Source organism: Danio rerio, chromosome 16, assembly GCF_049306965.1.
Source record: "Danio rerio strain Tuebingen ecotype United States chromosome 16, GRCz12tu, whole genome shotgun sequence".
Lineage (NCBI taxonomy): Eukaryota > Metazoa > Chordata > Actinopteri > Cypriniformes > Danionidae > Danio > Danio rerio.
In genome coordinates this window covers 30645531-30658256 of record NC_133191.1, presented here as the reverse complement: position 1 = coordinate 30658256, position 12726 = coordinate 30645531, and the positions used below count along the sequence as shown (strand labels likewise).

Genomic DNA, 12726 nt, shown 5'->3' with positions numbered 1-12726 from the left:
TTTTTACGCAGCGGATGTTCTTCCAGCCGCAACCCATCTCTGGGAAACAAACTGATACATACATTTTAAAAATGACCATTTCTCGCTAACTTGAGTGCTGTTGATCAGGTTCTTAAGGGATAGTTCACCCAAAAATGAACATTGTGTCCTTTACTCATCTTCATATTGTTTCAAATCCTTTTGACTTTCTTCTGTTGAACACAGAAGAAAATATATTTTAAATATAATATAATTTAAAAAAAAAAGCCATCACTTTCCTTAAGCATTAATTTCCTAATGTTTTTATTTACTCTGGAACTCGCCATAGTGAAGTTTGCAGCTCTCAACCACTGCAAGTTATATTATATACAATATTCTCATTAATCATTTAATCAAAGGAATTGCATTCATTCTCTGGATTCAGGCTTGGCTGTACATAGAAATTACCTATATTTTTTATAGTGAACAGGAAGTTAGGGCTGGGCAATTTGGCAAAAATGCGATTTCAATAACATCTTTTTCATATTGAACAATAATAATTTATATATCAATATTCAGTAGTTAATGCGTCTAGATTTAAGAGTATCTCAACAATGACTGAAGCCACAAAAATGAGGGTTCATTAAATAGCATAATCTATTTTCAGTGGCTGTATATTTGGTACATCTCTAATATCAACACACTCTTAGATTCCTATTGTTGTACATTTCTGCTGTGTGATTGACTCTTAGATCAATATAGAGTCAAAAATTCCAGAACTTATCATTATCAACCAAAATGTTGTTGTGATTGAATATCATATTGTTAATAAGCTTAGCCTGCTAGGAAGAGTTTTTGGAACAGAACAGTTTTGCAAAGTAACGCAAAACTTCTTTGCAAAGAAATGCAAAACATCTTTCTAAGGGAATGCCCAAGTATTGCAAGGGAATTCAAAACTTAACGAGAACGCGAAACCTTTTTTTTTTCCTCCTAGTTTTTTTCCCAATCACATCTCTTCCAGGGCTCCATACTAATCCGTATCTATAATATTCAAATCTCTATAAAAATATTTATATCATATCTTATTATGTCATATTCAAATTTAAATGAAAAAATTTCACTCAAGAAAATATGCAAACTTTGAATGCAACTCTTTTGCGTAAAAGCTATGAGGCAGTGGTTCTTCAGTACTGTCTTATTGGACCTAATCAGACTTATTTGACTACTGAATTAATTCATATTTGTTTCTGATTTAAATTGTCTGTTCTGTTTTCTTATATAGAAAACAAATGAAAGTAGAATGATTGTTCACCACCTGTCCTTTTAATGCAAAATACCATTTTAAGTGTATGTTTTAGTAAATGAGGGTGCACATGCATAGCTTTTCGTTTTTGCTTATCAATTTGTTTGTTTTAAAAAATATATATATTTAAATAAAAATGTGTGTACTGAGGCCCTCTAGTGGTTGAAAAGCACTACTGTATAAATGTGTAAATCTTCTGTGTGTGGTCAGGATCAAGCAGCCAGTTGCAGCAGGAGTGGTTGCAGGGAGCACTGTGGAGCCATTGGCTGTAAACGTCACATTGTGTCAAGTTATGGTCACACTCAGTCTTAGGGGCCAGGATCATGTAGCAGCTGAAGATGCTGACTGGCTTGGACCAATCAGGGTCTTTATTAGAGAAACATTGTCCAATGGGAGCAAACTGAGCTCAAAGCACCTGGCAGCCTTACTGGAGGTGGTGTGGAGGATGATTGTCACTCAGCGCAGCCGTGGTGAGAGCTTTTTCTTTGGTTTTGTTTTCTAAGACAGTTCTGCTGAATTAAAAATATTTGTTTGTGTGTGTTTGCAGTGGTGACGGATGAGCTCCTGCAGGCTGTGTATGTGCAGTACCAGCAGAGGAATCTGAGTGTGAATGTTCGCTCTCTGCTGCTGCGCTTTTTTAGTCAGCTCTACATTCAAGAGCATCAAAACCACCCTCATATCGCCAGGTTGGTGCTATTTGTTTGTGTTTGAACCTGATCTTTTCTTTTTTTTCCCAAAATTAATGTTTTCTGGTGGTCTTTTAAAGTTCTATACAAACACTGCTGTTCCAATGTTTAAGATCAGTAAGATTTTTTTAAATACAAATTTTATATTAATAATACTTATATTCATAAATGCATCAATTAATTCAAAATTGCCACTGAGCAATGTATAGTTCAAATAATTTTTTTTGCCACACAATCAAACATTAAAATAAATAATTAGTAATACTTTTTTATTGAATGTATAATAATAATAATAATAATAATAATAATAATAATTTGATTTAAATTGTAGCATTATTTCAGATTTAAATTATTATAATTTTGTTATTATACTATGCTTTTTTGTATTTGCTGAACACAAATAACTTTTTCAGAATTAAAAAAATGGTTTTAAGATGAGACATCAAGTTTTGGTGTCCATATGAAATTAACAGTTGCTTTTTTAATTATTATTATTATTATAATTATTGTTTAATTTTTTATGCATTCAAAGTAAGGTGTATCCTTGCACATTACATTTTAGGTTTTTTTTTTTTAGGTTTTTTAAAAATCATGATAGAAAATGTATTGGTCTAAAATTAGTACAAATAACTGTGTGCTTCTATATTGGCTAATTTTAAAGTTTGTAATAGTGTCTAGTTTCTTGTAACAGCTAGAAGAGTGAAAAGTTTGTTTGTATTTCAGGAGCAGGATTTTGGCCCGCTGGTTGGCATCTCTGCCGGTTCAGTTGGTTCAGCTGGGCAGCAGGAATCCTCAGCTCTCCGCTCAGCTGCTGGAGACGGTTCAGCCCGCGGCCGCGAGGGGCAACAAAGACCTTCTGCAGAGTCTCCAGAAAAATGCCTGCAGTCTTTATGGTAATCGCATATGCTAATAGACACAAACAGCTGTTTAGCACTGTGGCGTATGTGTGCGTGTGTGTTTGAGAGAGAAGCTTGTGTAAGCGCTGGCGTCTCCGGTTCTGTGTGTGATATAAGCTCTCTGTAGTTTTGTGTTTCGAGAGCACAGTTCTCTCTTTGTATGGCTCGCCGCTCATGACATCAGCAGCGTGCGTCAGCAGCTAATAATGTCTGTCTATCTGCGATCACTGACAGGACAAAACCCGTTCTTTCTTACTTTTTCTGTCTCGCACACACAAATTCCCTGCTCGCTGTTGAGAGATAGCAGTTGCAGAAATCTGTCAACAGGCGAAGCTGTTTTCTGATCAAGTTTCACAATCAGAATAGAGCTTTGATGTCGGTTTTCTGTTGCCTAAGAGTTATTTTTAGAACAAAAGCTATTTTAAAAATTATTATGTGTTTATAAACAATATAATAATATAAATAATTATCATTTTTATGTATATTTATATATATATGAAAAGTTGGTGCACAGTCTGAGGCAGCCTTTTCATTAACATTTTTTTGAGTGTTTATTTGTGGGATATAAATTATGTGTACCATATTTTCATACTGCACGTTTCCATATACAGTTACATTCATTTTCATTCAGTTTCCTTTGGCTTAGTCCTTTTATTTATCAGAGGTTACCACAGCGGAATGAACTGCCAACTTATCCAGCATATGTTTACTCAGTGGATGCCTTTCCAGCTGCAGCCCAGTACTGGGAAACACCCATACATTCTCTCACACACACACACACACACACACACACACACACACACACACACACATACACACACACACACACACACACACACACACTACGGACAATTTAGCTTATTCAATTCACCTGTCCTGCATGTCTTTGGACTGTGAGTGAAACCGGAGCACCCAGAGAACAGACATGAATATGGGGAGAAAATGCAAACTCTACACAAAAACTCCACAACTGGCCTAGTCAGGGCTTGAACCAGCGACCCTTCTTGCTGTGAAGCGACAGTGCTAACCACTGAGCCACCTTTCTGCCTCTTTCAGTTGCATTGTTGAGGAAAAAATACAGATTAGAGAGTTTTAATGTTTCATTCAGAAATAATGTAAAACAGGGTACAAATAAAGCTGATCCACTCCCGAGTATTTCAGCATTCTCTCTGAAATCACTGGATTTATCTAGGCTGGCAGATCAACATTCACCGCATGATCAGCTCCAACCTTTGTACTTTTCATTGCTTCTTCCTCAAACTTCAGCCATTGCAGTTCCTGCGGTCACAAAAACCCTTTCTCAACTACTGCGCTTAAAAAGTGGAGCGCGCTGCGTCGGTGCGCGTCCACATACATCGGAAATAATCAACTTGCACAAGCTTGCCTTAGTTAATAGCCTCAGTCATTGTTAATCCAATGTGCATAGTCTCGGTGTAGTGCACAATTGGCATAACTTTAGTTGCTGCAGTTTTGTTCTGTGCAGAAACGCATTGTTGAGAAGCCTTTACGATTAATTAACCGTGACGAATTAAAGCGCGGTTAATAGTGAAACCAGTTAATCGTTGCGTCCCTATTTGTGAGTTTGTTATATGATATGTAGAATGCACGGAAAGCAGCCGCATAGAGAAACACTGTAGCGCTGGTCAAGATTGCGAGTGTTTAAATATGACTTATGAATTGTTAGTGGTGCCAAACAGCATTTCCCCTTGTTAACATCCTTATGTCCTTGCTACAACATATCAGTAATGCTAGATACTATGCATGTAATAGATCAGTTTTGCCAAATACAAATTCTCACAGGTTGTGACTCACAATGCACAGCTTCTGATATTATGGTTGGAGCTGCTCCTTCTTTGAGGAGTTTTTAGCTGAATCCAGCACTGAACTGAGAGAGATTCTGCAAGCTGTCCTTTGTCAAATGCTAGCTATATAATTTTTAGAATTCTCCAGAACATTATAAAAGGTAAGCACTCCTCTCTTTGTGCCATGTCCTTTAAGCCCAAATACAGAAACCAAACAAGCTCAGTGGAAATAGCAGCATTTGGACAGCATTTTAGCTCTCTCTGCTGTAACGTTACAGCATCTCTGGCCATGCCCCATTGCTGTGTGGGGTGTATGCTGATAGTGAATGTGCATAATTTGAAGCATTTGTGGTCTCACTTACTCAGATGTATTTTTTATTTTTTTTTGCTAGGCCTCAAACTTTGTTTGCTGTAGGCTTTGCTAAGCTAACTCTATAAAAGCCATTGTGTCCCTTTGCATTAAACTTTGAGCATATTACATACAGAGATGTTGTTTATGTTCACACATCTACATTACATCAACTAAAGTTTAAAATATGATGTCCATTTAAAAAAGTTACTTTTATTCAACATAATATGGTATCTTTTTATTTATGTGCATAAAATATGTTCATAAATTGCAGATCCGCAGGAGGGCTGTGTGGTGGTGCTGCCTGTGGAGTCCCAGAAGAGACTGGTTCAGATTCTGCATTTCCTGCCAGAGTTTCCAGCCGAGCTGCTAGCGTGTCTCAGTGAGGTCTGCAACACTGGGAGAGTTTCTGCGAGTCTGGCCACCACACTCATACGCACCGTACACCTGAGGTATGAGGGTTATGACACTTCAGCAGCACTAATGCAGTCTGAAATCTGCTTTCCCAGGACTGCTGGATAGAGTTTAAAGTGGCAGGGAGAAGAGAATTGTCTTCTGTATTGTATCTTCTAAATCTGACTAAGCAACATCGGAAACTAATAGGATCTCAATCTTATGTTTTCTGTTAAATGTGTTTTGTTTAGTGTTTTTTTGTCTAATTTTGTCTTTCTTTGTTTTATGTTATATTTTTGTTTTGTTTGATTTTATTTGTTTTTATTTTATTTTATTTTTATATATTTTTTGTTTTGTTTTTTTTTTGTCTAATTTTGTCTTTCTTTGTTTAGTTTTTTTATTTTATTAATTTATTTTTTGTCTAATTTGGCGTGTTTTGTTTAGTTTGTTTTGTTTTATTTTTGTCTGGTTTCATTTCATTTTGTTGTTTTTCTTTTGTTGTTGTGTTAAATGTTGTTTTGTGTTATTAATTAATATATTTTGTTCAATTTTATTGAAAAAGCAAACTTTTGTTTTCGAGATTTAATTGAATCAGATTGAAAATTTGTTTTTGTTCGTTTAATTCTGTAACTTGGGAAAATTAATAATTCAATATCTAAAATAATTATGATGTCCAACCTTAGTGAATATTATTTCTCTGTACTTGCCTCGGTGCACCCTTTGGTTGCTTTTTAAACTCAGAAATTACATCCCCTACTTCTTCATAGTTAGTCTAAAGGGAAGGATATTTCCATAATTTTAAATATCTTTGTACCTAGTGTATTCCTATGATGCTTTTTAAATGAGCATATCACTTGGTTTAGTTTCAAGTTTACATCACGTCATTTTACAGATTACATAAACATATACTCATCTTACACACTCTAATTTTAGAATACTTCTCAGGCAAGTTACCAGACATAATACTTGCTTAAATGAGGACAAATAAGTGCATTAGTGTGTGTGTATGGCCGTGCATGTGCAGCTCAGTTATGAGCAGGACAGTATCAGTCTGCATCTGACTGATATGTTTAAAATGTGACTGCCGACAGGAGACAGCAGCCTCTGAGTTTTCCCTGCTAATAGAATCAAGCAATTTAGCCAATCGGGGACAGCCGAGAGCAGTGCGGTGCGATCAGAGGATGGCCAGTTCTCCCACTTAACTTTGATTGGCCGTGACCGTTAGTCATTACCCACGATTGGCCGTAATGAGGCGGAACAGAGCCACGAGTCACTGCACAGTGAGGCGGAGGTCATGCTGTAGTGTGTTCTCTGTATTTAGAGACAGTAGGCAGAATAACAAATAGTTTAGCAGTTTAAACATTTTGTCAAGAAGCTGTTGCGAAGTACGCTTAGAGTTGGAAAGAGATTTTATTAAGTGAGAGGACATTGTTTTAGTCTTAAGAAAAAGACGTGACATTTTAACAACATAAGAAATTGATTGAATTGACTTTAAGCAAAATTAGTTAAAAATAACATACACTTTTAAAAATAAATAATCCTTATTGGCATAAGTGGCTTTATTGGCATTGATAATTCCACATAGAACCTTTAAAGGGATAGTTTACACCAGAGATGACTGATTTTGTCATTATTCATTCAGCCTCCACTTGATCCAAACCTGTTTGTTTTTTGTTCTGAAAAAACAAAGGATGTTTTGAAGAATGTTAAACTGGTATCCACTGTTAATATTTACAATGTTTTTGGAAGCCAATGGCTACTCATTTCCAACATTCTTCAAAATATCTTCTTTTCTGTTTTTCTGTTGGGTACTACTTGAGGGTAAATTGTGTCAATTTTAATCTTCTGAATATTAATTTCCATTGCAAGGTAAAAGGTGCAAGAAGGTTGTTTAGATTATTCAAATGTTCTTTAGTTTGTTTACTGAAGCTATTAAAATTATTTTGTTAATAGAACTAAAACTAAAAAAGTCAAAACTTTTATTTAATAACCTGCATAGTTCAATTTACATTGACATTTTGATCTAAACGTCAGAGTACTAAATCAAACAGATCATCCAAACATCTTTCTAAAATGTAATTAAAATTCATTTCTAAAATAAGTTAAACCTACAATAAACATTAAATCTACAAAATAATATTTAAGCTAATTCGAAATATTAATACATACTATATATTGGTGTATGGGCTGCACAGTGGTGCAGTGGGTAGCACGTTTGCTTCACAGCAAGAAGGTCGCTGTTTTGAGCCTCAGCTGGGTCAGTTGACGTTTTTGTGTGGAGTTTGCATGTTCTCCCCTTGTTCATGTGGCTTTCCTCTGGGTGCCCTGGTTTCTCCCACAAGTCCAAAGACATGCGGTACAGGTGAATTGGGTAGGCTAAATTGTCCATGGTGTATGTGTGTCAGTGAGTGTGTATGGATGTTTCCCAGTGATGGGTTGCAACTGGAAAGGCATCCGCTTAGTAAAACATATGCTGGATAAGTTGGCGGTTCATTCCGCTGTGGCAACCCCAGATTAATAAAGGGGACTAAGCCGAAAAGAAAATTATGATATTGGTTTATACTGTATTTGTTAAAAGTAACACAGCTCCTTATTCAAAAAGAGGTTTATTTAAATTAGGCTGGTCAAGCTGGCTTTAGCTGGCTGGAAGACCAGGCTGGAAATGACCAAAACCTCTTAAACACCAGTCTGGTTGACCATTTAAAACTACCGAACCAGTTAAGGCTGGTTTAAGCTGTATTTTTCAGCAGGGACGTTCCTAAATTGAATAAAAATGTTAAAAGTCTTACACTAAGACTGATAAGCATCGACATTTAAATTTAATTTTAACTAGTTGACTAGTTCTGGATGATTGACAGAATATTCCTTCGAGTTCCTCCACATGCTGAGGGCCTCGGGTGTCTGAGTACATCTGTGTGTGTATCTCTGACACGCTGTGTCCCCACTGCACTTCTTTTTCTCACTAGCCTAAAGCCACTCTTTTATTTGTGGATTTCCCTCAAATCCTAATGGGATCCATGTTTGAGTGTGTGACTTTGAATCCCTGTGTGACGCTTGTGGATGTGTTTTGGATACGCTGCCTTTCCTCCGGGCTCTTTCAGTTTGCTGATGCTAGGCTGAGTGTCGCCCACAGAGGGCAGTGTTGTTCTTTTGATGAGATTGTCGAGTTCTCCGCTCAAAGTCTCACCGAAATTCCAAAACAAATGCTACAGCAAGCGAATTCACACCGACTGCACTTTTTGGAAAGTCTGGACGTGTGACAGGATTCCTCCATGATAAGAGAAGCATCTTTTAAGGCCGCTTCTGTTCATGGCAGAGCTGCGTGACATGCTGTTAAGTGAGCCAATCCTCGGAACAACATGAACCGAACATTCTGTCCTTCGCAAAAAATTCACTTTGATCACATCAGCAGAACAAGACTAAACTCCTGAAGAGTTTTAAACAGTGGCCATGAGGTTCGGAACGTGGTGATAAAGTTGGACAAAGGGCTAATACTTTAGCGATAGTTTTGTGTGTTGTCCGATTAGCCGTGCGTGTGTGTGTGGTTGGCAATGGCATGCTGAATGGTGAATCTTTGTTGTGTGTGTGTGTGTGTGTGTGTGTGTGTGTGTGGCCCTTTTTACTAATGGGTTGATGGGAAATTAGCCAATCAGTGTGTATTAAGGAAGTCCAGCACATGCTCATTCCACAATCATAAAAGAACTGAAATCAAAACAAGTAAAAGATCAGATATTCATGCATTTTATTGGCCTCGAGGCTGATCCACATCTGTAAGGGCGAATCATAAGACAGCAAGATTGTCCTCAAGTAGCTTTAACACACACGCACACACTGGTTCTGTCTGATTTCCTGCTTGGAAAAGCACTGTGGCTATGTAATGGCAACTTTTGACTGTGTCTACTAGACCTCAAATTCTTGGTGAAATAAAATGCGTATGGAGGCATTGAAAAATGAAGCCACTGCTGGACTGACCTGAAGCTCTTTCCAGTGACCTTGATTCATGTGCCCTCTGTAGAGTGCTTTGATTGATATTTTGTTTTCAAATTCTGTCCAAATATTCAAGATTTAATATTTTCTGATTTGTTTCCTTTGTTTAATATGTTCGAGTTTCAGTTTTCCTAATTTTTACCTTTTACTTTTATTATTATTATTATTTTTTTTGTGAGTTTTTTTAATGATTAAATTAATCTGTAGTCAAAAGCATACCCAATTAATTGAAATCAGGAAACTTGCATAATATAACAAGATTTTAATGGCTGTTGAATAAAAACACGTTTACTTAAATTACAGACTCCGGCTAAAATATCAAAGGCTCATTTTAACAACTATTTTTTAAAAGGTTATAATTATTCTATTTTGTACTTTAGGTACATTCTACTGTACTCAAACCTTTTATTTTGATGACTTCTCAGTTCAGTTTCTGTGTTTATAGTGACTAAATATTTGACTTTACAGACATGTATGCTTAAATCATGCAGCTTAAAGGCAGACATTAAGGTTAAAACACTTATTTCCTTGAATCTGTCACCTTCCTCCTCCATTACTAATGCTTGTATTAATATATTCATATACCCTGCATTATTATAGTATATGTTTTATAAACCAGTTACAAAAGCAAATAAAACCCTTTAGGGATTTTAAGCATTTCTTCAAATGTCCTAAAGCGACACTATATGTTGTCTATCACACTGTAAGGATGACCACCGCGATTCCTCAATCCGCTGAGTGTCCTCATTTGCTGAAGGTGAGTGTTTTTGTGGCTGGAGCTTGATTTCAAAGGAAATGAGGGATCTCAGATGGCTAGTATTTTTAGTCTGGCATTCAGAGCTGGAGCGCACACACACACAGGTACAGTGCGAAGTGTGTAACAGGAGAGCGGATCAGTGTCGGGCCGCTGCACACTAATGCATGTGTGCTTCCTCATAGGTCTCCTCTTAGCGGCTGCTCCAGCGCCTCGCAGGATGTCCCGCTGAAGGATGTCGATTACCTCAGTTTCTTTTTCACCACATTAACAGGTGGCTGCACACACACACACACATATAAATTCAATCAGTCCTTTCTGGATTTTGTGAGCATTTATAATACACAACTTTATAAGCACCTTTGGCTCTCAAATTTCTTCTACAAAAGCAGTCATTATCATTGTAAAAACCTTGAAATATTACATTATCGAATACAGTGTATTTTAGGGCTGCATATTATATCGTTTTAGCATTCATGTCGCAATGTACACACTCGCAATAGTAACATCGTAGCATGTGCAATATCCAGTCTGGATTATAGTCAATCAGGTATGTTAGTTTATCATTGCAACATCTATCCAAAATGTAGTGAAAGTGTATCGTTTGCATGTTTTTTTTTTATTTTAATTATTATTTTTAGGCATTTCCATAGATATATACACTAGATATCGCATACAGATCCTGAGCATGTGTCAATACCACTGCCACATTTGAACAGGTGTCCTAGGACAAATGTCATTCTACCGCACTTAGTCAAGACTAAAACCAATTTGAAGATTCTGGACTATTGCGCTGCATATCGGTGTATTAACAAGCAAACAAAAAAAAAAACAAAGCCTAAAGGCTGAACATTTCATAAGTAAGACTTTGTTTTTTATGATTTCGTATGTTATGAACTTTTGTGCTAAATAAGTTATGTTATCGATGACAATACAGTCACTTACTGCACCGACCAAAAGGCAAAGTAGCACCAACTTGCACTAAATTCTAGGTTTATGCTAGTCTTGTTGAATAAAATCAGCAAACAATGTAAATGAAATATGACAACAAGATGCTGCGGTTCCAGAAACTTGTGTTATTGTCATATAAGTGAAGTACGGCTAGTTTATTTTTACTTATAAGGGTGCCTGATAACATAATGGTGCCTGCGCCTCTATGTGCACACTTTCCGCCCTAAATTATTGAATATTACAAATTGTGTTTACCATTTAAATCAGAAAGGTGGATATGCACATTGAGAGGCAGAGATATCAGTGCTTACGAGTTATTCATAATGGATATTCATTCATAAACATATCACTCCCTCTGTTAGTTTAGAAGTGAAAGCGGGAGAGAGGGTGTGTTTCAGGACATGGATTAGATCAATTTTAGCAGGGAGGGTAAATAATACATTTCCATGCAAACAAACACATGCTCTTTGTAGGTAATGCCCGTGCGGTCACTTATCCATCGATATAGAAAAGTGATGTAAAATTATAATTTTCGTAATTTAAAAAATTATTTGTTTACTGACTTCTGGGAAAACTCCCGATCATAGATACATATATAAATGTTTACATGTATATGTCTCCATATGGCCAGTCCTCCACTACACCTTGGTCCCACATTCATTTCAAAGGAGCGCTACCCTGTACTTATGTAAATATCTATGAAGCATTTCAAGGAAGCAGAAATCATAAGAAATTATATTGTTTGAAGCTTTAGATTAAGATCATTGTTTTTAATTATGGTTTTGATAAAGAAGACTATACAGTAATATTTAATATGTCATTTTTCAAGTTTTGTGCGTGAATACTATATAAAGACAACATGTGGTAAAATTGTATTTATCGCAAAATAAATTGCAGGAAAACAAAATATAATTTTTTCCCAATATCGTGCCGCTCTAGTGTATTTGTTAGTTCATTCAATCATAATTGCTGGCCAACTGCATTTCATTGTGATTTTATGTAAATATATGCTAAACTATTGTAAAAATGTTAAGTTTGCCATGAAGCCATTTTCCTAAATTGAGTTAAAGAAGTAAAACTTATTTGTATTTTCACTAAATATTGTTAAATCAACTATAAGTTTACCTTTATCAGTTCAATGCAGACACAGCCTACTTCAAGTTATTCTTGGCTGAATGAGAGTTTCAGTAAAGTCACATGATGGATTTCTAAGATAGTTTGTAATATGGCAATTTTTGTGTGTGTGATGGTAGACTTGTAAAAACCTGTAAAGACTGATTGAGTGATATTGAGTGCCGGCTTTATACTTCATGATGTTGATAAAGCAGTGTTTCCATGACCCTGTGCTTCAGGTTTCTCCTCTGACATGTTGCGGGCTCTGCAAGACAAAGATGAAGACGATCTGTTGGCCGCCTCCACGCTCTCGCCCCTCAGTGTGTACACCACCAGTTTGGATCAGTTCCTGCATCACTGGGACGTGGTGGAGGTGAGTCTCTCTCTCTCTCTTTAATCTCTGTCTTTAGTCGATCCAGCTGTTTGTGCTTTGTCAGTTGTTATGCTGTCAGTCACTGGTGTAAGTTTCTGATCCTGTTGTCAATCGTTGTGTCCCCTCTAAACACCTCTCTCTTTCTCCTCTGTTGCTCACTT

General features: G+C 36.5%; 1 protein-coding gene across 2 annotated transcripts in view; it reads left to right on the top strand.

Annotated features, from left to right (window-relative positions):
• The window catches only part of tex10 (testis expressed 10), a 34712-nt gene that overhangs the window by 7880 nt on the left and 14106 nt on the right, over positions 1-12726 (top strand). For both annotated transcript variants that reach the window (NM_212705.1, XM_073924635.1), the window contains 6 exon segments: positions 1472-1731; positions 1809-1947; positions 2671-2840; positions 5269-5446; positions 10314-10402; positions 12432-12565. In NM_212705.1, the coding sequence (NP_997870.1) occupies positions 1472-1731; positions 1809-1947; positions 2671-2840; positions 5269-5446; positions 10314-10402; positions 12432-12565 (970 nt within the window).